The sequence below is a fragment of the Coffea arabica genome, chromosome 11c (assembly GCF_036785885.1).
Source record: "Coffea arabica cultivar ET-39 chromosome 11c, Coffea Arabica ET-39 HiFi, whole genome shotgun sequence".
Lineage (NCBI taxonomy): Eukaryota > Viridiplantae > Streptophyta > Magnoliopsida > Gentianales > Rubiaceae > Coffea > Coffea arabica.
This window is the reverse complement of record NC_092330.1, coordinates 12,545,919-12,561,420: the sequence shown is the minus strand read 5'-3', so window position 1 is coordinate 12,561,420 and position 15,502 is coordinate 12,545,919. Positions and strand designations below refer to the sequence as shown.

Genomic DNA, 15,502 nt, shown 5'->3' with positions numbered 1-15,502 from the left:
TTTTGTGTTTTTGCTCAGAAATGCAGGTAACTGGTACTTTTGATACTTGCGACTTCAAATCCTTGCTCTCTTTTTCCAATTGTCATAGGCTTGTTTGGTCTAAAGCATAAAAAAGTTCGTCTTCTATTGATCCAGAGCTTTGATGGTGTTCCGAAGAAGGGAGGAAAAAAAAAAAACTCTTTCCGTTGAAGCAGTTTGAATGCCAAACAGCAGTTTGTGCTATTACAGGAAAATCAGTGTCTTTTGTCAAGTTTTGAGCCAATCTGATATTTATTGTATTAAAATTTAAGTGTGGGCAAATGTGCCTCATTTGAACATATATCAGTTGCAGTATTTGCTTTTTTGATAATTAACTTCTAGGCAAGTTACTATGACTCATACCTATTTATTCTTTGTTTCCTGGAATATCAAGTAAATAATATTAGGTGCACGTTTGTGAAGTGGGTGGTGAAATAGATTTCTAATTTGGCAGAGGATCAAAATAGCTCGTTAAGATAACAAAAATATTTCAAAGACTATTTGGGCAATTTTTTAGTGATCAAATCTAGAAAAGAACTTTTTTGTTTTAAAGAATCGTGAATAAGATTCATCTATAATAAAACGGAACATGTAATATGGTCCAAATGGATGAACAATTTCAACCTTCAATAAAAAGGTCACTCCACCTTTTTTATATGTATAATACTAGTAAGTCTTTGTTATGCTACGCACAGCCAGTGAGCATCTTAAAGTGTTTAAGAATAGGAAATTTTCAAAGAATGTCCCTAAGTTAAGTGTCATTTTTAAATCTATACGTATTGTGTGTATATTACTAAAATGGAAAGAAATTAGACATTGGATATAAGTGTACTATAATTTATATGTTCAATCAAAATAGCTAAATGAGTACTGTGAAGAATTCTTACGCTTCTTCTTGTGATTTAAAATTTTTTGCTTTATTTTATAATTAATTGATGTGGATATAATAGATAAAATTTAGTAGAAATTTTATTAAATTTAGTTTTTTTTGATTAATTTTTTGCTTCTAATTTTCATGCTACAATGTTTTCTTTTCATTTTCAAAACGTGGAGGCTGTGGAACATGGAATTTTTTAGGGGTTTTTGAAACTCTAATTATGTTTTAATCAAATTGTGCAATCTTGAGATTTTAGAGTTGGCAGAGGACTGGAATGTAATTTGATGGTGAATTGCAATATTTATAAAATGAGTCTAGTTAATTGTGTACATTAACAAATTATTATTATTTTTGTATTTTCAAGATTTTTTCCTGTTAATAACTTTTGTAATGTTTGGAAAGTGCATGATGTATTTATATGTATAATATGATCGGATAAATTTAAGCAAAGAAATTGAAAAACAATGCATTTGTAATGTAGTTTTTAAGTTTAGTTCAATAGATATTTACATGTTTTTTGTATTTAAAAGTTAAATAGTTAAAGGAATTGTAAAGCAATGCAAAGAACTTGTGCAGGAATTCTTTTCCTTCATAAATGCACATCTATATATAGATTGGATTTACAGCTTGTGAGCAGATTTGATTTCCAATCCAAAAGAAACTACTTTCAAGTACATCATGTGATAAGTTATACATAAACAGCAAACCAGATTATATTTCAGCTACTGTAGGACTCATTCAAATAGCAAGCAACAACTAATAGTTTACTGATCAAGCTTACAAATAGGAAGCAAACTTGAGCAGTATTCTATCAAACATTAGGCAAGTTAGTTATAAGCACTGTGATTAACCTGAAGGGATGTAATCAGCAAAGCAACAGTCATCAACAACCATGTTAGTACTGCAAAATGAAAACGTAAAACATGTAAAAGAAACTATATGTTAGTATGGTAACTTATAAAAGGGGATGTTGAAGAAAAATCTGAGAAAAACCATATTACCAAATGGCAAGAATCGAAAAACTGAAAGATATATGATTGAAAATTTGTTTATTCATAATAATTTTTTTCTAAAAAGCTAGTCAATGATATCTAAACTAACCCCATACCTTGTGTTTCAATCTAATGGTTATGAAACAATGAAGTACAATTGATAATTCATCATATGGTTGAGATTGTTGTCAAGGACTACCTAACATTAAGGGAAAAAGCAACTATCTAATCTGATTAGTTAATTGGGAAAAAGTAGAAAAGTTGAAGAAGGATTGCATTATTGACTTAAAAGAAAATAAGAGGGAAATAAGGAGAACCAGACATAAAAGCAACGGTTGACTGCTTTTAAAATTGAGCAAATAAAAGCAACGGTTGACTGCTTTTAAAATTGAGCAAAAGAATTTAAGTTTTATTGCATAATCTAATGATCCAATGACAAGGCAAAAAGGCAAAAAAAAAAATCTAATGCCTAGCACTTAAATAACAAAAATAAATAAAAGCAGCTGAATAAAAATAGAATAAAAGCATATATTTTTTGTCATTCAGACATTAATGCATTCATTTGCTCAACAGAAAAAATTGTCACAATAAAAGACAAATGTTCACATATCAATAAATTAAAATGAAATTGATTCGAAAGTGTATATTCTATTAGGTGGCTAGTTCGGTTTTGCCTTTATAACAAATTGGAACCAATTTTTTTATCATTTTTTCCCACTTTGAAGATATTTTTTTTCCCTCCGAGTTTCAAAAATAGCCAAGGTTTGATTAAGAAAGTTTAAACTTTTTTTAGCATGCAGATTAAAATAATAAAATTCTTGGTATGAGATTTGGATATTTCTTTTAATTTTTGAAAATGTGACAATTTTTCTATCATTTTTTACAACTTCTAAAATAGCAAAAGTTATATTAACAATGTAGCAAAAAAATATAAACTTTCAAAAAGACGAATAGAATTCTATGATTTTTAATAAATTCAAGATAATCTGTCAAATATAACTTTAAATGATATTTCGGTTCATAATAAATTTAAATTTAAATAATGATAATGATAATAATATTATAATTGGATTACATCTGTCCAAGACCTAGAGGTTGAAATCAATTTTAAATATTTCTTTTTGTTTTTGAAAATACTATGATTTGAAAAGTACTCTCTCAAATTGACATCATAATAAATATAAATTGAAATAATGATAATAATAATAATTCGTAATTGAATTACATCTATCAAAGGCTTACAAACTGAAAAGTCCAATAAAAATAATTGGACCTCATACCTGAATGCCAAGGCTAGACCAATTTTGGTCATTGTGCAATGCAATCCAATCTATCTACCATTTCCTATGAAAAAAAAAGGAAAGAAAAAAAGCTCAAAAATATACCAAGAGTGCCATGTGTCAGTGAAATAGCAACTTAAAATCTTTGCTTATCTTATAGTACTAGAGGAACTACAGCCTTGGCCCTCCTAAAAATACTGATCATTGGAAAAGCATATATAACAATTCTAGTTGCAAAATAGGTACATAATATCATAATTACCATTCATAGATAGCTATCAATAATTTCAATAGCAGTTACACACCTTCCAGTACAATTAAGTCCCAAGTAGAGATACATAATGCATGCTAATAGTTACATAATATCATATATTAAAATTCATTAACTTCTAGCCACAGCGAAAATGTTAATGGATTCTAATATGATGGCAAAAGATAGCATGCTAAAAGTTCAATAGCATCCATGATGAACAAAAGGATGAACAACAAAAGGATGAACAAAAGAGGACATGAGGCTGCGTGACTGCTTCATTTTGCAGATTCACGTGGCTTCTTGAGAGGGCTCATATGAGCAGATTTTGAAGATGCAGGCTTGTTGTCTTCAGGACCATTTTTCCCAACAATTGAGGGAACAGCTTCAATGGTTGTCTTCTCAGCAGAAGGTACATTAGTTCTGGGAATTGGTGTTTCAAAAGTTAAGCTTCTTTTTGAAGCAATGTTTGAAGAGGCTGGCTAATCTGCACGCCCAATTGAATCTAGGATGATTTTTGTTGTTGGGCTGAAGAATTGCCCTTGAGTGGCAAGTTGGTCAGTGAAAGTGGAGCGAGCAGTTAAGTCAACTTGTTCAATGGTGTTGGTCAGCTTCTCAGTTATGGTTGGAGCAGTTGGAACAGGCTCTTCCACAGGATTAGAGACAACTGTGCGCATGATTGCCGAGTTGATTTCAGCCAATTCTTCAGCAGTGTATATTTTGACAATGCTATACTTATCATCTTTCTGCCTTTGATAATCTGAGTCAAAATGGCGGACAAAGCATAGGACTTCACGGTTATCAATTGCAGATGCAATTTCAGAAAAAACCTCAACACCCTATATTTTGCAAATAAACAAAAAAAAACAAGCTCAATACCCTGTATTTTCAGAAATTTTATAGACTGCCAGAAAATGTAAACATGATGCAATTTCAGAAGAAAGCTTAATAGTAACATAGATTGAAGGCGACATGAGCTGGGAAGTTCCAGCGACTTTCATTTAACATTCCAGCCCAAATTTCCAACTTTTCACAAGTTTTCAGCCAAACATTTTATAACACTTGAGATAAACATATTGGATGCGTTTGCTAACATTATTTTCCAAAGAAACATTGATAACAAGCTGCAACTTCAGTTTTCTCTGTCGGTTCCTGCTATTTTTTTTTTCTTTCCAACAACTAATTAGTTATTAAACAGAATTTTCCTCAACTAAAACTCATTTTTCCTAGCTAAAATTCAACATGCAACTTAAGAATTCAGTTATACCAGATAATTAAAAGATTGTTGCAATCTTAATACTGGCTAAAAGAAACTTTTAGCTAGTTCCAGTTAGGAATTTTGTTTCTTGACTACGATTGAGTGTTGTCCTTGGAAAGAACAGCAAAATAACCAGAGGGACATTACCAGATTTTCAGGCCAATCAATGCAACTATAGACAAAAGAAAATAGAGATATTGCATGCTAATGGTATGAGTTTTTCAGCATCTTACGTGTTCATCAGCTTCACTTACTTGTACTGCTGTGAATGGTATGAGTTTTTCAACATATGGACCAAACACTATTGCATACATTGAACTTGTTCCATCATCAATGATAATTCCAATACAGCATCTAGTATATGATAGCAGTGAATAATGGTTAATCAATGAAATAAAACAGAATTATTGTTAAGAGCACTATTGTAAAATTGCATGCCTTGTTTACCTGGCTTCAACGGCACTTTCTTCTGTGCAAGACGGACATCTGATGATCCATTCCAAATTAGCATCTACAGCCTTTTGACAGTTACTACATGCAGCATACTAGAAAGATCGCTGCTCAGCTGCCAAAGAAGTATTTCCTCGTATCCAAACAGTCTTGACCTATAGTTTATATTGTATTAGATGCAAAGTTAAGTAATTCATTTTTCACTAATGTATAAGGTAAGAAAATAGTATAAGTCAGTTGCTGAAATGACCATATTTACATTTTTCAATATGCTCACAGCATTCTCAACACTAATGATATCATTATTTTTGGGCAGAGGCAGCAATTTGGTTGAGTCTTTGTAACTGGCCTCCTCAATTAGTTGTGCAATTTTCTGCTGATTCTGACCATACCTGTGAACATAAAAATGACATGTTATATTTTCCAGTCTTTATGTATAATTATAAAACATGATATGCTTACCATTACCTTAATACAGTGGCTTGAGGAGTTGGTGGATTCACCAGCAGACAACTTGCAAGCCTTGTTGTTAGATATAGATCTAAGAAAATAGTATATAATTAGCTTATTAAAGTTGAAGTATGGCAAGCAAAGCAGTAATAATTTCTTGAGCAATGGGAGCTATAACTTACAGTTAAAAGTAGTTACTTTGACTCTCATAGCTATGATGATGTTGTTGTTTGCGATAGTGTTTGCCAGTTGCGCTCCTTCACTTGCTTCAAATTCGTTCCACAAAGTAAGGAGCATTGGCCTTTTTCTAAAAAAGCAATAAATATGATAAAAATTAAAGAATATAATAAGTTTATTTAGTAAATTAAAAGTCTATTCTTTTGTTCCAGTTGGCTTACTCTTGATTAATAACAACCAAGTCTCTAGTCGTTGAATCAAGACTCCGTTCCCGTGAAGGAAAAACATGCACGATAATACCCTGGATATCTATTATTCAAAAGAATATTTCAATCTAAGGATAAGCTGAAGATAACATAAGGAATACATTGGGATTATCTATGTTAAAGCATGATCTTACTTTGCAAATTTTCTATGTCAGCAAATCTGAATAAGTTTTCAAATGCTGTGAGCTCAAAGTGACACGGAATAACCGGCGGAACTTGCTCAACATACTCCTCAACCAACGTTATGTTATGGATTACCCAAGAATATAGGTAGTCATTGACGTTATACCTTGGTTCTGCTTTGCGAAGAGCTGCACTAGAGATATAGTATCTCCTGAATGGAATCAACATGCCAGCAAAAAAACGGATATCATTGCCATAAATGACTGCTCAAACCTTTGTTCCCTGTTGCATCATAAAGAAGAAAAGTTGTAAATTTGTAAAATAGTCAAAGATATATGCAAAAATTGAAAGAATATCTTTATTTTTTTGTTACCTCAGAATCTGTAAGAAGGAAGCGGCGGTAGTTCACAGGCCTTGCTCCTTAACTCAACTGAACATGTCCTCTCTCAACAATCTAAGCCAGTACTATCCATCCTTTTACTCTCTCAACGACCTCATTCACTGGAAGGTAGCGTCTTGCCATGCTTATCTATAAATGGTACAAACAAATGAATTTAATTCTAAATATAGACTACAATTATGATAGGATTAATTAAAAATTGAAGAAACATCAGAAGAATGTTCATTTACTTGACAGCTAATTGAGAAGCTTCAAGAACTTCTCTATATACAATATTTTTTGTCTGATTTATTCTAGATTTATCCAAAACATGGAGGCTTAATGAGTAACTTGACTTGTGAAGCTGTTCTTCACATGATAATGCCACAAAAAGCTAGCCATGAGAAAACACAGGTTCTCTTAAATAAATACCTACAAAATCTAATGTTTGTCCTTGAGCTTTGTTAATTGTCATTGCAAAGTACAAACAGATTGGAAACTGAGTTCTCTAATATGGGACAGGGTATTGCTCATCAGTGGGAGGTTCTAATAGAATTCTATGGATGAAAACATCTTTTCCAACAAAATCACCTACAACTATTTGAGCATGAATAACATTTCAGCTCAAATTCCTGCATATTAATCTTGTCCTATTACAAAGGCCTTCAGTGGGATCTAAATTTCTCAGCAAGATTATTGGTGCATTAACCTTCAAGATTAGACTATGTGGTGGAAGTCCACTTGGGGAAAGAGAATTCAAAAAGTCCTCATACTGTCCCTGATGATTTGGATTTAAGGTTTTATCAGAACTAAGATATTCTACTGCTTCACCTGGAAATTTGCTAATGACAATGTCGTACACCTCATCAACAGAATTATTTTTTGTGGACAGAATTACTTGGTTGATTGGAGTGTTAGCATCTGATGATCCAGTCATGGTATTGGGGTACACTAAATTTATCAAATTATCTAGTGCATAATCAGCCTCACTATTTTCAAGCAAAATTGAAGAGGGAATCTTTATGTAGCTATCATCTTGGATTTTTTCAGTTCCATTGCCAACTCTCAATAAATAATCAGTAAATGAGGGGTCTAATCGAGCCCTCATATTCTCTGTTAACTGCACTTTTTCAAGAGAAGGCGATAGAAGAGAATTTATTATGCAAGCATTAATAGTCTCAGATTGATTTCCTCTACGAACAACTGGCAATGTTTGTCTAAAGTCGCCACCAAAGACGACAACGTTTCCACCAAATATTTCTGATGAGTTCATTAGATCTTGCAATAGATCATTTAATGCTTCAATTGCAGATCTTTTTGACATAAGAGCCTCATCCCAGATAGTCAGTTTGGATTATCTAATCATTGCTGCCAAGCTACTTTGTTTGCTAACTCTACATGCTCTGCCTTTTGAAAGATCAATTGGGATTTTAAATCGTGAATGAGCAGTCCTACCTCCTGGTAGTATAGAAGTAGCAATTCCTGAAGTGGCTGTTGCTAGTGCTAAATACCCTTTAGACCTTATATCAGCTAGCAGCGCTCTATAGAGAAATGATTTTCTAGTGCCTTCAGGGCCATCTAAAAAAAAGGTCCCATTTTTGTTCTCATATATGCGGTGAGATATGATCTCAAATGCATGCCTTTGTTTTTCATTAAGCAAAGAAATTGCATTCAGATCTTCTTCACGAATTGTTATGCTTCTTTCAGCTAACAATTCCCTTGTTTGATTCTCAACATCAAAGGATGATAGATCATTCGGAACCAATCCAAATGAAGCTATGCTTTTTCCCATTAATTCAAGAAAACCACTTATTTGTTGCAGTACCTTTTTCCTGACCTTTCTTGGAGTCAAATCTGAACACCTTAGAAAATCCTCTGACATTACAGCCTCAAATTTTAACCATAATTGTCTGGGATTATTAGGACAGGAATATACCAAAAGGGTTGCAAAAAGTCTTCTCAATTCACAAGGCATATGAAAGAGAGAAGCCTCTTCAAGACAATGTTCTTGGTTGTTATCATCTTGAAGCAGCCCTCTTAAAAGTGTTGCTTCACAAAAGGTTCTAACCTGTACACTCTTATAAGTCTTCGAAGGACTTCGGAGCACGGACTTTTGTTAAAAGAAGCTTAAGGTAGTACCTCTCTCCTTCAGTCGGATGGACTGCATTTATTCTTCCTATAGAGTCCCCTCGATCTCTCATTTTCCAACGTTTCTCATTAGGAAGCCAAACAAAATGGTCTAGAAATTCAGAATAGGTACAGTTCAGAGCTGAGCTTCTGAATCTGTTCTATGCATGTAGAAGAATTCAGTGAGCATTGTCTTTTTGTTTCTTGGATTGCTCACAATACTGGTCAAATTCTGATGTTTTTTGAAACTTATAGGCTGATAGTTTTCTAGGTGAAGCTGCAAATGCATTACTGCAGGTTTTATTTCGCCCATAGCAAAACGAAAAAGTCTTCATCCAGCCTCACGTGGTGAGACCCAGCGAGCTGCTTGATATTGCTGGATTTCATCAATATGGCTGTTTGGATTATCGGAATTAACATGAAAACTGATTCTATCATGTCCTTTGCAAATGTATTTATAAATGTACTTAACAGCCTGAATTGTTGAACAAATTCAACATTAATGTGACAATCAAATTTAGCAAGTAAATAGGCATTATATGGAACAACCCATCTATTATCCAAGTAATGCTGTCTAACTTTGACTCTAACACTATTATTACTTCGCCTATATACTGGATAAGAATTAATGGTCTGGATTGTTTCCTGACAAAAATCCTTTGGATAGGGATGCCTACACTTGCCATTCTTTGTCATACACACACTTGATAGATTTAAAACACCGCATGGACCATGCATCATGTGTTTTTTAACCATTCTATATAAGTGTGGGTATTTCACTTTGTCTAGAATCTCGGCATTGACAATCTTATCATACTCTTCAAGTCTGAACATTTTATGTTGAGATTTCAAAATTAAGAGGAAGTGTGCATGTGGCAAGCCTCTTTTTTGAAACTCTATAACATATGTATAGGCTGCCACTTCACCAAAAATATTTTTCTTCAGGATTTCATTTTTTAATTATTCAAGTTTAGCACGAAAGACTCTTACAATCAAATCAGGCCGATTCTGTGCTTCTTCTTTTTCAATTAGGTGTTCTTTTATTTCTGGCCAATTAGGATTGCAAGTCATGGTCAAGAAGATATCTGGTTTGCCAAATTTTTGGACCAAGATCATTGCATCTATATATTTTCTTCTCATATTTCTTGGCCCTCCAATAAAGCTTTCCGGTAAAAAAATTCTCTGACCAATATTTGCTGCCTGTGTTTCACCAGCAGCCACAGAGTCTTGTATTTCTTGCAAAAACTCTCTCCTTATTTCCTCTTGTTGTGATCTATAAAAATGTAGTCTTTAATATTCAAGCTTAACATACATATCCACTATAAATTGCTGAATTAATCTAGCAAAATGAAGCAAAAAAGACTCATCATTATCCCTTATCTAAAACTTATAAGCATAATACTCTCTCACAGAAACAAAATTTGGATCATTATCAATCTTCGCCGTTGTTGGTAGACAAATTGCAGAATAATTAGTTAATTTACTATGCTGAACTGAACTACAAATAGATGAATAAGATTGGCTACACCTACCATCTTGTTCCATCTGTAATAGTTCTTTAGCAGTAGCAGCAAGCATTGGGGAAATTGAACTTTCAGAATTCTTATTTCGAGTCTTTTTCTTGTGGATCTTTTTTCCTTTTTTTTTTTGGATTTTCTGATGCCAACCGAGTTCACCAAAAGGAAAAAGAAGAGGGTACTGCAAGGGGTCATAACAGCTAGAGGTGTCAAAATGGGTGACTTGGGCGGGTTTGCGTTGGGTAAAATAGGTAATGGGTATAAGTGAGTCAACCCATTTATACCTATTTAATTAGATGGGTATAAATGGGTAAGTCAAAAAATAAATTGGGTAACCCAATTACCCATTTATAACCCATTTATTTTAAGTTTTTGTAAATTCATTTAAATTCATTTTTGCAAACTAAGTTATCAATTTATACTGCTCTTTGTACCCATTATTAGTTTTAAATATTTACTTATAATGTTCAATAAGCCTAATTACCAAATTTTTTTCATTTATACTCTATTTCACAAAATTACATATTATTTAATAATTGAATAATAAGAATATAAAATTTTGAACTAAGTACTATAAAAGTTAATATAAAAATTTAATCCAAAAATTTTGAACCCCTAACATTTTTTTCATATATAAATTTAAAATTTCATTTTAGAAAGATAAGAAAAGAGGCTCAAATTTATCATAAATTGGTAATGCTGAAAAATGAGTAAGTTAACAAACTAAGAGAAAATAAAATAATAAAATAAAACCAACACATAATAATAATAAGAAACAAAAGTAGTTAACATCATGACAAAATGAAAAATTTGAAAAAAAAATGGGTGGGGAAAAAGAAGAGATTTAGGGGAAGAGAATTCTAAATGGGTTAATTGGGTTTGATGGGTTACTCAATAATACCCATTTATTAAATAGGTATTATTGGGTAACTCATTTATACCCATATATAAAAATTTAAGATACCCATACCCATCTATTCATGGGCGGGTATGGGTAAATTTAATTAAGTGGGTTGATTTGCCACCTTTAATAACAGCCATAGTAATATTCTATACTGTGACCATGACCACCATGAGTATGGACTTGAATATTTCTCCTGCTTGTTTCCCCATTTTCTTCTCCTTCAACCCACAATGCAGCAACTTGGGAGACCGTAGGTTTGTTAAATACCCTTTGGTCTACACTAGGCAGTGTTCTCAAGACAATACGATAAGTATCAAGGTTATGAACTTCTCTTAAACCACGAAAAAATCGAGCATATGGATTGTGTTCAAGGATATTCATAACCTTCTGGATAATACTTTCTGTTAGCCTTGGACATACATTTGAACAATTTGTCAGCTCATTTTCAGTATCATGAAAATACAACTACAAATTTTTTGAGGCCTCTAGTCACTAATGAAGTGATAAACTTGCCCCTGAATCCTAAATGTATAGACACCTTTATTTCTCTTTGCTAGATTCTTGTCGCACTTAACTCCAAAAGAAGTGAAAGCAAAAATGTTTTTAATTGTTCTTATACATATTCTAAATAATTTTGCCTCTTCTGAAAATGAAGTTAATAGCTCTTTTAAAGGAGCTGAAATTGGGTTGCTAGCTAACACTATGTCTCCATTAGAACAGCAAAAGTTGGTTGTTTCATGGGAAATTTTTTTTGCACCACAATGTGGGCAATCTGGTTGTTTTGGAAGAATGCTTGCCGCACCTAGAATGTAATCTAACAGGTCTCACCCTTTTTTTTGAACTCTTCCTATGATCAATAAAAGATCGATTTTAAATGACTTAACTTGTTTAATAAACAATAATAAGATATAAAATACCCAAGTTATTTAACAATGTAAATGTTAAAAGACATGTACGTTTTCTCTTAGTTTTTCCTTGATTTTGTTCAAGTATTCCTATAAAGTACAGTCCAATATCAGTCACTTGAATTAGATAAATTAAATAATTGGAAGAAAATGATTTTCAGTATTCAATTTAAAGCTAAAAATGTTTTGAAGATGCATAAAATCAGCTACTTGATGGGAAGAACTATATTAATAAGCAGTGCTATATTAAGTACCTGAAAACTGGGATGCATTCGATTGTAATTGGTGAACAACTTGATTAGACTAATTTAAAATCTCAACACCCTCAGGATTATGCTGTTCAGTTGTACTTATGACAGGTTGCAAACTCTCAGATCCTATATTCTATGCTTGATCCAGCTGATTTTGCTTAGTTTTTTTCGTCGTCATCTTAAGCACTCTCTGTTTCCATCGATTTCTATAGGTGGAAGATTCAGCTATTGAAAATTTCGACAGGACAGACATACATGATTGCAAACTATTCAAGTTTGCGTTTGGTAGCGAAAATGTGTTAACAAAATCCGATATTAGAGGCTAAACAGATTTAGAGACATTTGGAAAAGAGCATATAATCTGCGATCTCATACATTCTTGTTGACTTGAATGTTTTTTCTGAGATCTCTGAACTTTCAATGCAAGAGCTTTCTCTTTTCTATGATGTCTCAAAGTTACGCCTTGGCTATTTGCAAATTCAAATGATGCATCCATACCAGTTTGCATACTATTTGAATTTATATCGAATAAAGACAACCTGGGAAGAGACTGAACAATAGAAGGCTCAGTCACAATCTTAGCAAGGTCTACAATCTGATTTTCTAAAGAGGCTACCTAAAAAAGTTGGTTTGTTTGAGATGTTTTGGTCTGTGATCTCACACTCATTTGTGTAGGATACTCTATCAGGTTGGAAGTGTGCCTCCCTGTAAACTGGAATAGTGCAGGCGTACACACTTGCATATTACTCAAATTTACAGGTGGCAAGGAAGGCGCAATAGCAGAAGGCAAAATTCCTACACTATGACATTTTACTGCTCTATCTAATCGTTTCTTTTTCCATCTGAGAACTGCATCTTTTCTACAATTTTTTTCCTCATCATTTGACCCACATAAAACTGAGAAATCACAATAGGCACATTATCACAATTTTCTTTGATCACAGAGTCCATGACAAAAAAAGAAGATTACTATCCAAGGCTTTCTATATGGAACAGACATTCATTCTCATCATTTGAAGGCTTTTACTCTCATAGCAGAAAGAAAACCATTAACTACATCATGTATCTCACAATCATGTAAAAATGAAATAGATAACAATTAATATGCCTGAAACTTAAAACTTTTTAACATGAGACACACAACCTGTAATATAATCAACAGCCGATAAAATCCAAATCCCTTTAACAAAAAAACGCAGCACAAAATTTAGTTTCTTAGACAAACCTGAGAACTGAATATACCAACTTGTTGGAGCAAAAGATGCACACCAAATAGAATATCCAGCTTCAGTTGAAGAAACAGGTTGACATTTTGTAAGCATAGGCAAAAAAAAAAAAAAAGCAAAATCAGTATAAGAAAAGGAAGAGTAAAGATTCACAATGAAAAAAAAACTGAAGAATTACAGTAGCAGTGCTAGACACCGTTTTCATAACTCCATAAAACTTATTGTTTAGTTATGATCTAAAAGTATAAAAATATATTTTCAAGTAAAGTAAGCACATTGTGAGAAGAAAATCAACCAAATTAATAAATGATGGTCATATAACTCTCATTATTGATCCGTTTACTATTCTGTTAAGTTTTACTGCTAGCGAAAACATAGTCAAATGATCTGAGCCTAAAACATTGTCTAGATAAGCTGTTTACTAATATTGTTATATAATGGTGAAAACCAGAAAAAAAAAACTTAATCCTATAAGGTTATGAAGACATGTCTATCTGTGGTAGAAGTGATAGTTTGCAGATTTAGAGACTCTGAGGTCAGGGCATTTATGAACCATTAACATATTCTTAGTGACAATTTTAGTCTTTATTGTTGATAGGAAGTCAACGTGGCCATGGTCTCCTATATCCCTGTATATGGCTGAAGTGTCAGCTGTTTCCTAAGTTGCTATAATACATGGCTTCTACATGGATGTTTAGTTAATTAATAAGCAGACTGATAAATCTGTTTTTTAAGGAGAGGCCAAAGAAAAAATGCAATGGAAAATAATTAAGTATACAGGTTCTTCATGGATCATAATCTTAAGTGACTGTAGTTTCTGCAGTCGTATTTTTGATTCATGATATATGTAGTTTTTGCACCATAACCTACCAAAATTTGATTTACAAAAAATTTCTTGAAAGGGAACGAAAATTTGTCAACAAATATTGAAAAAGCAACATCCTTTTTTTCAGAAAAAAACAAAAGTATCAATTCCAATGTCTTAAATAAAGTCAAGAGGTTGATATCAATGGCAAGAAGTGAACTTTATCTAAACGAAACTGATAATCAAAATATCTAAGCTTTTAAATTGGCCGAAAATGAAAAATCAAAAAGCTAATTGAACAGCTAACCCAAACACAACTGCAAAAGGAACAAAAAAGAATGCAAGCAATGCAAATTAAATAGGAAAAAGAAAAGAAGAATAAACCTGATTAAGTGAAGTATTATATTGAATTACATATCGAATTACAGGAGCAAAAAAAACCGTTTGAAGTATTACAAGTGAAAAGGACCCTTACCAAAGCTAGAGGCAGAAAAAGCTCCCTTCCAAACGCAAGGTCTTCAGAGAAAGAAATACACCCTTTATATGGGCACTTCCCTTTCTTTTCCTTTTTAAAACCTAAAAACCTAAATTACTACTCACTTAATGTCTATCACATCAAATCCCTGAAAATATGATTTAGAATTACGGTGTTCATGGGAAAATTGGATGGTTGCAAAACCAATTCCAGTACAAATGAAAGAAATCAAACGGCTGGCCACTTTTGTGGGGAAAAATCCCTGAATTTTTGGGGAAAAAGAAGACACCTAATCTCTGAGGGATTTCAGGCCTTCCATGCTTCCAAGTACAATAAGCATGTGGAGCCATCTCTACTACAGGAAGGGAAAAGTACTTGCTGGTACTTTCACTCGAAGAAGAAGAAAAGAAGAGATGATGGTTTCTTGTTTGTCTGAAGTGTTTGAAATGAAATGGGCCGGTCGTCTGAAGTGTTTGAAATGAAATGGGTCCCATTGGTTCTATTACACTGTAACTGGCAATGGAATGTCTTCTTGCTGGTTCCGTTGGTTTCTTGTATGCCTTTGTTCCATTGTTGCCCTCATTAAAAAAAAATCCAGCCAAGTGTCAAATAAGTAGCAAGCCACTTGTCAAAAAATGAGCTGCTACAGTGACCACCACTCTCTTTTTATTATACTTGAGGGAAGAAAAAAAATCCCAATGGACAAGGACCACTGCCACAGGACCATAGCCCACACAGGGGTTGGAGAGGCAGTTAGTGAAAGAGAAGTAAA

At 33.0% G+C, this 15,502-nt stretch overlaps 2 protein-coding genes across 5 annotated transcripts; both read right to left on the bottom strand.

The window, feature by feature from the left end:
• Positions 1-3,410: 3,410 nt before the first annotated feature.
• LOC140017082 (replication protein A 70 kDa DNA-binding subunit B-like) lies at positions 3,411-15,271 on the bottom strand. 4 transcript variants are annotated; one of them, XM_072071441.1, is made up of 11 exons: positions 14,731-15,271; positions 13,450-13,509; positions 6,515-6,670; positions 6,153-6,423; positions 5,974-6,061; positions 5,758-5,882; positions 5,594-5,666; positions 5,385-5,517; positions 5,123-5,280; positions 4,909-5,029; positions 3,411-4,256 (listed from the first exon to the last, which is right to left on the bottom strand). In XM_072071441.1, exons 4-9 carry the CDS (start codon positions 6,367-6,369, stop codon positions 5,221-5,223), a joined length of 696 nt encoding a protein of 231 aa, XP_071927542.1. In that variant the 5' UTR covers positions 6,370-6,423; positions 6,515-6,670; positions 13,450-13,509; positions 14,731-15,271; the 3' UTR covers positions 3,411-4,256; positions 4,909-5,029; positions 5,123-5,220. The 4 variants fall into 4 exon arrangements, with proteins under 4 accessions (XP_071927542.1, XP_071927544.1, XP_071927541.1 ...); XM_072071443.1 differs by having other exon boundaries at positions 3,411-4,177; XM_072071440.1 differs by having other exon boundaries at positions 4,930-5,029.
• LOC113715919 (uncharacterized) lies at positions 7,140-8,402 on the bottom strand. The gene is made up of 2 exons (XM_027240223.2): positions 7,976-8,402; positions 7,140-7,819 (listed from the first exon to the last, which is right to left on the bottom strand). Exons 1-2 carry the CDS (start codon positions 8,400-8,402, stop codon positions 7,140-7,142), a joined length of 1,107 nt encoding a protein of 368 aa, XP_027096024.2.
• Positions 15,272-15,502: the final 231 nt, after the last annotated feature.

Excerpts from the sequence above, each read along its gene's own strand:
- LOC140017082 (XM_072071441.1), bottom strand. The coding sequence starts at position 6,369 with ATGTTGATTCCATTCAGGAGATACTATATCTCTAGTGCAGCTCTTCGC. Across the intron at positions 5,667-5,757 it reads CAAAGTAACTACTTTTAACT|ATCTATATCTAACAACAAGG; the intron begins GTAAGTTATAGC and ends CTATTTTCTTAG. Across the intron at positions 5,281-5,384 it reads CTGTGAGCATATTGAAAAAT|GTCAAGACTGTTTGGATACG; the intron begins GTAAATATGGTC and ends TATAAACTATAG.
- LOC113715919 (XM_027240223.2), bottom strand. The coding sequence starts at position 8,402 with ATGTCAGAGGATTTTCTAAGGTGTTCAGATTTGACTCCAAGAAAGGTC. Across the intron at positions 7,820-7,975 it reads TACTTCTATACTACCAGGAG|CATTAAATGATCTATTGCAA; the intron begins GTAGGACTGCTC and ends CTGCAATTGAAG.